This window comes from Lipophrys pholis (genome assembly GCF_963383615.2).
Source record: "Lipophrys pholis genome assembly, chromosome: 4".
Lineage (NCBI taxonomy): Eukaryota > Metazoa > Chordata > Actinopteri > Blenniiformes > Blenniidae > Lipophrys > Lipophrys pholis.
Window position 1 is genome coordinate 4,918,118 of NC_137637.1, and position 14,582 is coordinate 4,932,699.

The following is a 14,582-nucleotide window of genomic DNA, read 5'->3' on the forward strand; positions in this document are numbered from 1 at the left end:
ACAACCTATTAGAGACGGACATCAACAACTAAAACTGGATCCTACATTTTTCATTTTTCCCATCTGGATTCTGGTTGAGGAAAATTAAATGAAAACATGGTGCGCACTGATGCCATGTATGTATGACGTATTTTCCTGCGACGCCACTGTCTCACGACGCCACTTGTGATCGGATCACCAGAAATGCAAATGTCCACGCCCTCAGTGGTCCTGATGAGCCAGTTCATCAGTGTTTTTATGTCACCCTGGGTTCTTTATGCTTAGTGTCTGACCTACAATATTTAACCCAGACCTCCATCTTTCCGCAACGTCCTCATGATGTTCAAGAACTCGATAAGTTGAGCAGAGGTGACACGTAACAAAGTATTTAAACAGAAAAGTTTTGACTTTTACTCCATCAGAAAGCTGAAATCTGGACTTTTTACTCTACATTCTTCAAACTGGCTCATTTAACCTCTTAGAGCAAACAGAACAAATCTCAGGAGTTTATGTAGTTATTATTATCAAATTAAAAAAAAAGGTTTCTGCGGTACGATAACTTGAGAAGACAGATTTACTGCTTATTGACAGAGACTTCATAGCGCTCATCAATAAGTATCGAGATTAGCCAAGTGTCTCGCTGAGTGAAACCTTTTCTAATAAGTTCGGGTCATCAGTGGATGTTGAGATCATAACGCTGATTGATCCCGTGGAGATCCGGGTTGATGTGTCCTCTGCTCAGCGGGGAACTCACAATTTCTGTGAAGACTCCTGGCCTCATGAGGTTGATCATCTTGGCCACGTGATAGACGTTGACGACGCCCTCGCTCTCCAGCTGCTGGGACAGGGTGGTGAGGGCACACAGCGTACCTGCTGACACTGATCCCAACCTGACACACACACACACACACACACACACACACACACACACACACACACACACACACACACACACACACACACACACACACACACACACACACACACACACACACACACACACACACACACACACACACACACACACACACACACACACACACACACACACACACACACACACACACACACACACACAGCGTCAGTAAAAAGACGGTGTACAGCAGGACTTCCTCAAAACAGGACGTTTGTCCTGAGGAAGGACAAACTGATGAATCATGAAACTCTCTCGTGTTTGTCACAAAATAAGTCAAGAAAAGAAGCTGTGAACATTTCAGTTTGTCTCATCAGTCTGTGAGTGACACCAAGAAGAAAAAAAATGTGTCAAATGAAAAGTAGACGATGCCAATCAGGGAAAAAGTTATGTAATGGGTGGGGAATGTTCTTTAGCCTGCTGTTGCTGAAGTGTGTAAAATATCATCTATACCAGGGGTCTGCAACCTTTATGACCAAAGGAGCCGTTTTCAGGATTTTCCACCAAATCAAATTAGCGAATTATCTGAATATAAGAGAAAGATAATTAGCTGTACATATAAAAGCTGAGGTTGCATTTATCAAGTCATAGGTACAATTTAAATGTATTTGATAATTTCTTTTGATTTTGTGGCCATTTGTAGAGATTTTTCCTCCTTATTTAAAATGGATTTCCCCACTTAACCATTTATCTGTTTACAGCCACTCTGCTTCCAATTGTTAGAGCAGTTTGAGCACCACTAGAATCCCCCCCACCCCATTTTTTACTTTTCCCCCTTTTCTCTTTATTCTTTTCTTAAAAAATAAATAAAAATCTATACTTTTTTTGGAGTAGTTAGACCATTTTCTTTTTCCCATTTTTAACAAGTCCATCTATCCTAGCTGGTTAAGCTGTTTTACCTCATGCAGCTGATTATAGTTTGGAGACGAAACCAATTTTGAAAATCAGTGTGAAATGCAAATATAGCTAAATTTTAATTAGCTTCAAGGAACCGCTGCAGAGGAGCTGAAGAGCCACATGCAGCTCCAGAGCCGCAGGTTGCAGACCCCTGATCTTTACTAACAGAGGGAAAAGCAGATTCATCCTTGTCCCTGGCAAAATCCTAAAGATAACCTAGAGCTCCATTAAAGTCTGGATAAAATAAAGATGGTGTCTGCTATTGCCAGATAAACACGGTCTTCTGATTGAAATGTGTTGTAAAGACAGAGTCTGGGATGTGGAGGCAGCAGGTCCCTGACAGAGTGAGACCCTCAGCGATCAGCATTAAGATTGATCGGTGAGTGAATGCTGTGGAGCTCTGAAGCTCGACCCCGCTGCGAAGCTCCAGGGAGAGCGTCCCGTCTCCTCCGCCACGTGAAGGCTCTCCTCTTCCATTAGCAGCTCTGTCAGCGGCGCGGTGGAAAGAGGCGCTAACAACCCACGGCCGGCTGAATAATGAGCGCACCAAACAATTAGACGAGCCTCTAACTGACAATCTCTCAGGTACTGCAGACAGCTGCGCCACACACACCAGATGAAGTGCTCAATTAGTCACTTTTCTTCTGGAGGAGGCGACAAGCAATCTTCATTACTCTAATGAATAAACATGAGTGAGAGCCGCTGGATTAGAGCGTCGTTCAAGAACGCTAATGCGAGTCAATTCTGCCCACACTTTCATTAGGCCTAACAGGGCCGTTTGCAGCGGTTTGCGCGGGGCGGGGCCGAAGGGAGCCGAGTGTGTGAAGAAGCAAACGCTGCCTCTCCCTCTGTCGTCAAACAGTTTGTATTCAGACATTGCAATACAATCACAGGTCTGGTGTTGACAAATGTCTGGTGCGTCTCTTTACGTTTCCGCTCTCGACATTCATCTCAGTGGTTTGTGCATCAGAGGGGCATCAATGGGTGAGAGCATAAACTTCACAGAGAAGGGTACTCAGACTGACTCGTCGTGGACGATGGTCGGTCCGTCTCGTGTGGCTGCTTCCTCTTTGATGATGTTGATGAGCTCGAAGGTGCTACTGATGGGGGCGTCGGGGTTGGGCCACTTGGGGCACTGAAAGTGACGGACCTCAAGAACGTAGTCGTCCTGCAAGGTAGAAGATAAGCAAAGCAGCAGAAAAGGGAAAACAGAAGTTAGACGGAGGAGCAGCTGATGCAGTGGAGGACATGTTGGTAGGAACTAACTCAAACTGGAACAAGGAATGGAAGTGTTTCAGTTTCATCTTGAACAGACTGAAGCAGTTTTCTGTTCTAAATACAAGGTAGAGCTTAAAGCTCACGTTTCCATTTCCAACTGTATACTTTATTACTGGAGCTCAAAATCCTAATCCCATAATTGTGTTTAATATGATAAAAAGTATGATTGGCGCACTGACACACTGTATATCCACTGGGGACACTGCACTTGCTGTAATTCATTTGTTTGAATTTCTATGAGACTAAAATACCATCTAGTCAGAGTGTTTTTGAAGACATTGTGTTGGACTTTACTTCTTTAGGTTTCCTCATTCACAGCTACTATTAGAATTAACCTGAACCCTGAACCTCAACATTAACCCAAAACTTAATCCAAACCCTTAACCCAACATTTGATCCAAACCCTTAACCAAACACTTAACCATACCCTTAACCTCACCCTCAACCCAACCCTTATCCTCACCATTAACCCAAACCCTTTATCCAACACTTAACCTCACCCTTAACCTTACCCTTAACCCAAATCCTTAACACAAACCCTTAACCTCACCCTTAACTTTACCCTTAACCCAATGTTTAACCTCAATCTTAACCCAAACCCTTAACCTTACCCTTAACCCAACCCTTAACCTCACCTTTAACCCAACTCTTAACCTCACCCTTAACCCAAACCCTTATCCTCACCATTAACCTAAGTGCTTCACCTAATATTTAACGTTGCCCCTTAACCTCACCCTAAACCAAACCCTTAACCTGACCCTTTAACCTCACTGTTAGCCCAAACCTTTGACCTCACTCTAAACCCAAGCCTTAACCTGACCCTTGACTTGAACACATAACACCTTATTGATTTGTAAAGACTAACAGTAGTAACACACACACACACACCTGCGTAGCCTCCAGGATGAAGTCGTGGATGCTGATCTGCTCCTCGTTGGATAGGCAGAGCCGGTCTTTACTGATGAGGGTGACAGTGAACGCCTCGCAGTTCATGGCCTCCTCCCGACTGGGCCAGTACACAAACTCATCCTCCGCCTGCAGGAGATCACACACACACACACACACACACACACACACACACACACACACACACACACACACACACACACACACACACACACACACACACACACACACACACACACACACACACACACACACACACACACACACACACACACACACACACACACACACACACACACACACACACACACACACACACACACACACACACACACACACACACACACACACACACACTGGGGCTTCACTCAACAGCATTAAGGCTGTGTGTGTGTGTGTGTGTGTGTGTGTGTGTGTGTGTGTGTGTGTGTGTGTGTGTCCTACCAGTCCGTGGTTGGCTGGCAGCATGACAATAATTTGTGCGTTGTGGTCCCAGATCATTCTCCAGAAGTCTTTCGTGGTGTGAGGCAGAGGATGCTGGGTAATGATGAACTCATTACTTCGATAGTAACCCTGAACAAAGGAGGGGAAGAAGAAAAATGGTCAGGGAGCTGCTGCACATCTCAAACACGGAGATGCACATTTAGTCTCATTTTGACTCTAATTTCAATGTCTCAACCTTCGACATTCACTGTTCAGGCTCTACGTTAGGACCAAACAAACTCTCCACCCACAGGTGAATGAAGATTATATGACATCCTACTGTGGCTCCTTTAAGAAATACTTGTTTCCTGTTTGACCCACAGTGTCATTTCAACTGCAAACTTCTTTATATTTCATGGCCTTTAACTAATCTAAAGTGCCCGTAATGTCTTTCAACCTATTTCAAATAGAAACACGCCACAGTGTTTCTCCACAGATGAACTCGGTGTATCAGCGTTCATGTTTTCACAAAGTCGCGCTCTGTTCATCTTTAGTAGCTCACAATGAGATAAGACTTCCAATGAGACTTTTCACGATGAGCATTTCTGCCATACAGCGTCCAGTTCTGGTTTAGTTCGTCCATTTTTGTCTTCTATAGGCTATTTTGATGGTTTTGCTTCATTTTAACATTCACACACTCTCCACGTGTGTCCACAAATCTCCACAAACCTTTCAGATTTTCAGAGCGCAGACTCGTGTCTGATCCAGTCCCATGTTCTCGACAATGTAAGAAAAGGACCAAGAACAAATCCAGGTCTTGATCCACTTATGAAGTGAAGACCAGGCGTCAGATAACAGGGTTCAAACTTTTTATATTTCAATCCAAGCGACCCTGTCTGGTGTCCCATCCATTCATAAAGCATCAGATTAGAGGTCATTTCCAGTTTTTTAATAAGGCACGGTGTCTCTCGTCACCTCAGTTTTAACTTTTACCAGCTGGAACACTCAAACTAAAGAAACGGTGCAGAAAATCAAGAGCCACAGTAATACAAAGTGCAACGATAATCTGATGTTAGGGTGCTGACAATGTATTTGATCCTGCACGGTGCTTTGGATAGAACTTTGTTATGGTTTCTAAAGAGTTCCTGAAGACTGTGAAGACACATGCCACAACAAAAAGACAAACAAACTTTATTACTCTGTTAATGATCATCTAAAATGTGGCTGCGACTGTGTGTGTCAATGATTGACAGAGGTGGGAGTGCTGACCATGATGTAGGAGGCGTTGATGTAGTCGGTGCCTTTGATGCCGGGTAAAGGTGCCAGTCCCACCCGGGCTCGCTCGGCTGCTCACAGAAAAACAAGGAGGGAGGGAGAGTTAGCGCTGCGTTCAGGTCGGTGTCATCACCGCTTCAGTGGAGACGGTTCTCGGTAGCTCTGGAACAGCCAGTGACCGTCAACAGATTGTGAAATAGCGGCAGCAGAATAACAAGAGAAACCACCTGGTTGTCAATCACGGTTTGTGAAAGCTGCAGCACAGATCAATTCTTCATGGACACTTTTCTCACAAACTTGTCTGGTTCTCATCTCCAGCAACAATTAAGCAGCAAAACCCAAATTTGATAAGAAAAGACTTTAATCAGTCATGTCAGGGGCAAAATACATTTAAACTGTATTTGATTTGATATAACATAATGATTACATGGCTATGATAACCGTCTGATCACAAGTACAAAGTAAAGTTACCTGCGATTGACCAAAGACCGGTTTTCTGTTCCAATTAAAAATATTGAATCTGTGACTGGTGACTCTTTCAATACATTTCAATCAGAACCCCTCAATCTGTCATGGAGAAGTTAAAAGCCTCTCTATGGGTATAGATCATGATTTATATGAGTGTATATATGAGGTATATATGAGGGTGTATACTGTATGAGAGACATTTCCTACTTACATGGCACCACGGAGGAATTTCGGTTCTTCTCTTTGTTGCACTCCTTCTGAGCGTTGAAGCAATCCGTAAATCTGGAGTTGCACTGAGTTACCAGCTGGAAGGAGAGGAGACGGAGAGTCACACTGACTTATCATAACCACCACCGGGACTTTGTTCCCATCGGAGAACATCAGCAGAGAAGGTCGGCTTCAGGTTTCATTTCCAAAACAGGCTCTTAGACCAAGTTAGCATTGAGGATTTGATTGTTTTATTGCTTTTCAAACATTACACCGATACTTTGAGTGCTTTCACAGCCTGGATCTTTAATATCAAACAGTGCTTAAAAAAAAGTAACTGGAACATGACATCAGATGTGAAGATGACCAGAGGTTCATTAAGCTGTGATAAACTGCATCTAAAATCTGGACAACTATTTTAGAATGGTGTGTGAATGTGTGTGTGAATGGGTGAATGTGATGAGCTATGTAAAGCGCTTTGGGGCGGCTGTCAGCAAAAAGGCGCTATATAAGTTAGTCCATTTATCATCCATCTTCTCCCGCTTATCCGTTTCCGGGTCGCGGGGGTGTCAGTCTGAGCACCGTCACCCAGGTCACATTGCACCGATTAAGAACCTTTCCTGCAGGTGGTGAGCCCACGGGAAGGTGACACCTGGCGTGGGACACGAACCCCTTACCTAGAGATTGTGAGTCTCATGCTCTACCAACTGAGCTGGCCGGGGGCTCCATTTATCATTAGTCCATTTATTAGAAAAAATGTTCTTCGATGTAATATCGTGAAGACATTCATGATCCCACCAGACAAAGATGAGAAACGACTCGTCAAAACTCCAGCAACTAATCTCTCACATATACAGACAGCCTCCCAGACATTGGTCAACATGACAATGTCACAATTTTTATGAGATGCGCCGCCATCATCAAATCCACCGTGAGCTAAGTAAATAGTAAAATGTTTCAACGTGACATGTTGCATTTGTTCTGGACGTGATCCTCCGTCCGGCCGTGTGTTTTGTGCTTTCACCTTGAACTGTTTGTCCAGACGTGTGCGGCCGCCGTGTCCCGGCGCTCTGATGCTGCTGAAGTAGCTGTGAAGCTGGCCGACTGACACTTCCGTCTCTTTCCCAGAAATGACTTCCATCAAGGCATCGTGGATGAAGATGTACTGCTCCTGCATCACACCAACAGGTCGGCTGTTTAGTAGTGTGTATGGAAGCAAAAGGCCGGCAGGAGCATAGAGCCAGGCTGCACCTCAAGAGGGAGCATTAGCTATATATGTTATATATATGTGCTACATGTGCTAAATATATGTATTATATGTGCAAATGCTTTGAAAATCAGTGTGTTAGTCCAATGAGGCAAAAAGAAGTCATTTACAGTTGGCATTAAAAAGCCATTTGGTAAATGTAATTGGACGCTGGACGTTCAAACTACTTCTGGAGAAGTTCTTGAAGTAACATAACTACAAGTACAAGAACTTCTGGTGAGGGGATAAGACCGGATACCCTGTACTGAGCGGACAAACTGGCGTGCAGGGACAGCTTGTTAACTGTTAACACACCTGAAAAAGCCCACAACAAGCCAAACACAGACAATGGTCAGGTTTTCCTGACAAATTTTAAGCCAAGCGGACGAAATACTCCAACTTTCAAAGTCGGTTTTCCCGATGTCTGCCATCTTGGAAATACAAGGAGGTGTCTAGGGATATGCCTATTCTCCTACCAGACTTCTTTGGCCCACGGTCGGTGGAGCAACATGGTGTCAGGATGTATGACTGATAAACATTCATGTTTGTTTCAGGTTAACTCCATGTACTTTATGTTACTGTAAACATTACTATGTAAATAAGACCTGGGATCATGTTGAATATGATAAATTTCATATACTTGTATATTTCCTAGGTTATGTTACCCATGACAACAGTTCCCATTGTAATCTAAGTGTTTGCAAGTTGTTGTTTCTTTTTCTTTTGCAGGTTACACTTTTGCATGTTTCTTTTCTTTTCAGATTTACATTTGTACAATATTTTATAGTTATGTAATTAGACCACTGTTTGAATGTCTCTTTGTGCTGAAAGCTTTGCTCCTGTGTGATGTATACAGTATTAGTAGCATAAGCACAAGAGCTACTGGGTTGAATTTTAAAGGTAAAACTGATTAAGTTGAAATAGTATCCGATTACAGCACAGACATATTTCTATTGTAAAATGACTCAAACACATCTGTGTATGTTTTCATTATCTTCATACAGTTGATATTTCCCTTGAATATTTGGAATGTGCAGTTTTAGAAGATGATCAATAAAATGCATGTTTCTTTGGGTTATATCCTGAGAAACATGGCTGCATGTGTTTTGTACACTTACACCAGACTAATATTAGAGTTACTCTAATGTGTCATTGTACCAGTGCAACTTGCTCTCTCTCTGTGTGTGTGTGTGTGTGTGTGTGTGTGTGTGTGTGTGTGTGTGTGTGTGTGTGTGTGTGTGTGTGTGTGTGTGTGTGTGTGTCCAATCAAGTAAAGTGCAGTGAAACTAATAAAGTGGTACAGATTTGCTGTATAGCCAAAGCCTATAGACCATTTATTAAATATATTGATCCCAATGGAGGCCAGTTGTTTCTTTTTAAAGTCTGATCAGTCGTCAACATTGATCGAAAAATTTACAAACCATCTTGGATTTGCTTTATATTTTCTATGAATAAAAGAAATGTTAAAGTTCAGCTTGTATCAAATTCACTTTTAGAACCACAAAGGCTTTGAATTTGAAAATAAGCAGACCTGTGCAGTGCTGCTCACGAAAACCATCCATCCATCATCCATCCATCCATCCATCCATCCATCCATCCATCCATAATGGTCAAACCTCTACATCTCGCAAACTACTGAGAACTTCAAAACATTTCACATGAATTATTTGGCAGATTGACACTGGCTGCATCAAAAAATGAAGTGAGTTTGAGTCATATATTGATTCCACACAGAAAGACCTTTACATCAATACTTATACCCGTCTACCTCGATTTATAAACCATCAAGACAACATTTAAACTTTCATGGTTTCCGGACCTCGTGTTTCCATGACCTCTCTTCTTATGTATCATTCCAAATCATTACAACTACCAGAGGACTGAAGTAGAGTAAACTTATCTTGATTTCTGAGCCCAGCAGAATAACATTAATTCATTATTCATTTTCGAACACATTTCACCAAAACAAGACGTGAACATATCATGTAGCTGATGTGTATTTGGCCAGCAATATCAAGTGTAAACCATCAATGACATATATGGACCCTCGGCTCTGTCCAGGATGCAGATACCAACCTCGGTTTGGACTAGGTAGTTGCGTTGGGTTCGTATGTGTTTCAGGAAGCCGAGTACATTAACTGTGCTCTTGTCCTTTATCTGTTGCAACATGCTGTCAATGACGATGTAGGTCCCCGTCCGGCCGACTCCAGCACTGCAACACAATACAGCAACAGTCAGTCACAGAGCTGATAAGGAAAGCAGCAACCTGTATTTACGCATGAAGCCTGGGCCTGCATGCCAAGCGAGAGACCCAGAGAGCAGCCGGGTCTGATCAATGCAACATCTTTACCACAAGAAGACAAGCATACCAATAGTGCTGCAGACTGGGTAACTGAAACAAAAGCTCCAAACAAGATAAGGAACAGTGCAGACGGCACAGAAAGCATAATAAGTTGATGTAGTTGTGACATTACAACTAATTCTTATACTCTTTACGACTTTACGTCTCCTGTTGCTTTAAAGCCACCAGGTGAGGGTGAGGAGTGTGTCACTGCCTGCTACGTGCTTTGCATAATGTGTGTGTGTGTGTGTGTGTGTGTGTGTGTGTGTGTGTGTGTGTGTGTGTGTGTGTGTGTGTGTGTGTGTGTGTGTGTGTGTTGTTATGAAATGGTGGTAATGAGTGTTGTGTTTGCAGGGTGACACTTTATTATCGTCCATTACAGTGCAGGTGATAGCAGCGAGCTCCCTACTCATTCCCTTCAGGGCAACAGTCAGTGGGCAATTACCCATAATCCCCCCCGGCTGCTTGAGTGTAACACACCCTTCAATATGAGCTGGTGGCTGACTGCAGCTTCACCAAGGCTGCTGCTCTAAGCATTGAAATACAAAGGTTTGAGTTGAAGTGAATGTCTTTTGCATATGTTGAGCTGACTTCATACACACTTGCTTGTTCTGGGTGTTTTCTAATCGGGGGAGAGGAACTCAGGAATGAGGAATGCTACCTGCAGTGCACGAGCACGGGGCCCATTTCAGGCGTCTGGGCGACCGAGGACCTGCGGACGAAGGTGAGCACAGGAAGTGTGTACTCCGGCACGCCCATGTCGGGCCACTGGGTGTAATGGTACTGGAGAATGGTGCGTTCACCCTGAGCCCGAGACTTAGAGTTTCCCTTTCCACCCTGCACGGAAAAGAAAGGATGGCCGTTTGTATTGCAGGATATAGCGGGAAGTGAAAACAAGATTTCTGTCATTGCTGCAGGAATCACACATCAGTGAAACCAGGTGAGCAATGTTAGCACACTGGTTGAGGAAACTAGTAGATATCTATTGAGGGGGACTGGATGGATGGATGGATGGATGGATGGATGGATGGATGGATGGATGGATGGATGACGTGGATGGATGAATGGATTTAATAGATGGATGGATAAAGGATGGATAAATGGAGGGATTAATGGATGATGGGTTCATAAAAGATGATATAGGGATTATATAGATAGATGGATGGATGGATGGATGAACCACATTCCAGACTTTTATTCAAGAGATTTGGATTCAGGTGCAGTGGGGAGGTAAAGGACAATATTCATTTCAAATGCGCTTCTGGTCAGTGAGATGTTTTCATGAAAGAACCTTGTCCTTCATTTCAATTATGGATTTCTGGGTAAGTTCAAACAAAAAGCAACCTAAATAAATAACAACTTGTACTTCCTTACTGATCTGATGGAGCAGTGAAAAGATCTCTTGTGTTGATTTAGCTGTGGTGACATCTTAATCTGAAAGAGGCTGCGAGGTAAGTTTGTGTTCATTTCATTTTTGTTTACTTCTCTCACCAAAAAAGGGTCAAAAAAGTTTGTTAAAAATCAAAGTGTGAAAAAGTGGTAGTAAGAAAATGGACTAATCTTAAGAATCTGCCCTTTTTAAGCAAAGAAAATACTATATTATAATAATATTATTTAATATTTTAGACTGCATGGACTCAAACTGCTTGCTTTATAAAAATGCTAATTATGACTGACAATATAAACCGTATTAGCTCTTTAACAGATAAATAAATATATCTAAGAACGAAGCTGTTCCTCCTCTTCTCACCTTTTTAAGTTTTGTGTTGCGCAGTGTGAAGCGACGCACGGTGTAGCAGGCGTGAACTTTGCTGCTCTTCAGAGTGACCACCATGTGGCCGTACTCCTCCGTGTTCTCCGACGGCCAGTACTGGTCACATTTCCTCTGTGGAACCGGATCGAACCATTAACTGACAGGAAGTGGCTCATCAATCGTGATGTGGTCACGTCAGAGTCCACTGATTCAGTTTTATTTTTATTTTTCTTAACCCAGATCACCAGTCTCTTTGGTTACAAGATGGTAGTATTTCTATGTATCAGCCATTTCCCAGAAAAAGAAACCAATGGTGGTCATAATCATTGGAAGACACCTCATTAGTCACCATGTTGGATGAGAACCTTCTTCTCCTCCAGTGCATTGAGGAATATGATCTTTACACAATCAAAATACTAATAATTTGCTGTACTACACAACAAATATGTACCAGTTCAGTTTGATACAGACAGCAGACAAGTAGTTGTGATCGGGATGATGAAGACAGGATCATTATGTAAGGGAGCAAAATGAATCCTCATCCAATATGGGGGTGATGTTAAACATGTTCCAGCAGTCATACATGTGTCTATATCATGTCTATGGCTGAGCTGTAATCCCAGTATTAGCTTCCATACCTAAAATACTATTGAGATAATTCTCATGAATCAAAATCAATCCACTATTGCTCATCATGCCATCGTATTGAGTGGTCTCTTGAATCCTGAATATGCAGACAGAGTCTGGTTCCATGTTGCATAAAAATCTCCATCATTTGACTGTTTTGATAATCTTTTTTGTTTATATACTTTCTGCTGTGTTTTAGTTTAGTTGTGTATTATCTACAATGTCTGGTATATTTGATTTTTTTCAGACTTTGTAGAACACTGTATCTTGATAAATTAAGTTGTTTATTGTAAGGATTGTGATGTCAATACATACCCGCCCTTTCTCTACTAAGTTGGTGATCATGACGATGATGCCAGTATTCTGCTCCCACACCATCCTCCAGAAGTCTTCGAAGGTGGACTTTAGGGGCCCCTGGGCTGCGATGTAGGCTTTGGGCTTATTATAGCCCTGAAAGATGAACGACAGGAAGTGATACTTCGAAAATCACACTTTAAATTCTGAATGTGTTCATGTTCTGTGGCCATCAATGACAACACGAGGAGTCTCCTGATCACACACACATAGGGACAGGTCAGTGTCTGACACGCCCTGGAGCAAGTACTCACGTCCACATAGTTGGCGTTGATGTAGTCGGAGTGTTTGGAGTCCTTCCCAGCCAGCGGCCTCAGCTTCACCCGGCTGTGGTCATCTGACAAGGAGACAGAGCGGGAAGAGTGAGCGTAGCATCGACGCCGCTCCGTCCATGTGGAGACATTAGATCACATATCAACCTGTGTGCTTGAAGCAGTGATCAAACTGGGCTGAGCAGTCGGGATTCTCTTACGGCCACACAAACACCCCAGTGCCTGCTCTTTGTCATCAGCGAACCCAAGCCTGAGCTGCTTCTCGCCGCAGCACAACGGCTGATAGAGTCTCAGTATGAAATATTCATTGCAGGCAAACACTGAGACCGTGCAGAGGGGCTTCAGTCCCATGTGGATCTGTGATTGGTGGTTTCTGCCTTATGATGTTACCCAAATAGTAACTGAGGTCACCCATCAATTCCATCGCTTGTTCAACAACCCGGGACAAACTTTGATAATTGATTAAAATAAGGAACAACTCTTCTTAGTTCAGACACCTGATGATGGTCACTTTCCTTTTCATTATTCTCAACCCAAACAAAAACTGCAGCAATAGTTTTATTGATCCAGATGCCTGTACTTTAAAAAAACAGCTTTACAGCAAAAGGTCACTTTTGTCTGATCCACCACGGAGCAGCACTGTGACATTTTCTCAGTGTATTTATGCTCCGGAGGAGAAAGCCATCTTGGCATTTAGTGATAGCTTCACTTCATTCTTCCTATCAGTACTGATCTAGCCATTCTTGAAAATGTTTTTGGACTTGAAACTTTAAAGATATCCAATAAAAAAAACTAAATGTGACAGCAAGAGTATGAGGCTGATGTCAAACTACAAGCACAAGTAAGCATATGAGCAGGTTCAGTGCTGTTGGAATGGAGCTTTCCTGTTGGTTTGTTTGGGGCTTTAAAGATGATTTAGTCTCTCTTATCCGTTTAATTCCTGGTGTCTGGGTGGGTGGATCTCTATGTAAATGGAATCATTCCAACTGGACTTGGTCATACGTCTAGAAGACGCTTCATCCTCTATCCATGTGGCTCCATTAGTCCATGCCAGGGGTCTGACACCTTTATGACAAATAGAGTCGTGTTTGCAATTTTCCACCAAACAAAATTTGTCTGGAGCTACAAAAATGTAATAAAATTAAGGAAAAGCATATATGAAAGATTGCTATAAACAGAATTGGGTTACATTCTTATAGTGTCAGAAGTACAATTTAGATCATTTATGTCATTTTTAACTCTGAAGCCCTATAAAGGGCTACAAAGATTTGTCCTCTTTTTTTCATAGATTTTCCCACTTTTACTATTTTATGCATTTTGGCTATTTTAGCTGCTATAGCTGTTTAACTACTTATAGCCACTGTGCATGTCCTCAGAGTTCTCCCTCCTTTTTTAACCTTTCAAGTGGGGCCAAATAATTCAACAGACAACATAGTAGCCTTTAAGCAACAATTTTTAGGATTTCCCTAAGTGAAAAATAATTTTTTTAATTCTAAAGTCTATGTGTGATGAATCTTTATGACATTTTGCCAGCAGAAAAACGTTTTTCTATCTCTGGTCTTTTTTCTGCCATTTGCTTTGCAGGTCTGAGTATCACTATTCTCATTTCTTCAACTTTAAAATCACAATCCTGGACCAATAAG

The 14,582-nt window shown here is 42.5% G+C and overlaps 1 protein-coding gene across 1 annotated transcript in view; it reads right to left on the bottom strand.

The window, feature by feature from the left end:
• LOC308108950 (receptor-type tyrosine-protein phosphatase gamma-like) overlaps window positions 1-14,582 on the bottom strand; it is a gene marked incomplete at its 5' end in the record, with an annotated part of 501,371 nt that overhangs the window by 3,478 nt on the left and 483,311 nt on the right. The window contains 12 exons of the mRNA XM_080462281.1: window positions 734-869; window positions 2,815-2,957; window positions 3,956-4,102; window positions 4,418-4,546; window positions 5,666-5,742; window positions 6,351-6,444; window positions 7,371-7,517; window positions 9,669-9,804; window positions 10,595-10,770; window positions 11,684-11,818; window positions 12,629-12,763; window positions 12,922-13,004. Coding sequence (XP_080318407.1) covers window positions 734-869; window positions 2,815-2,957; window positions 3,956-4,102; window positions 4,418-4,546; window positions 5,666-5,742; window positions 6,351-6,444; window positions 7,371-7,517; window positions 9,669-9,804; window positions 10,595-10,770; window positions 11,684-11,818; window positions 12,629-12,763; window positions 12,922-13,004 — 1,538 coding nt within the window. The remainder of the gene's footprint in view (window positions 1-733; window positions 870-2,814; window positions 2,958-3,955; window positions 4,103-4,417; window positions 4,547-5,665; window positions 5,743-6,350; window positions 6,445-7,370; window positions 7,518-9,668; window positions 9,805-10,594; window positions 10,771-11,683; window positions 11,819-12,628; window positions 12,764-12,921; window positions 13,005-14,582) is intronic.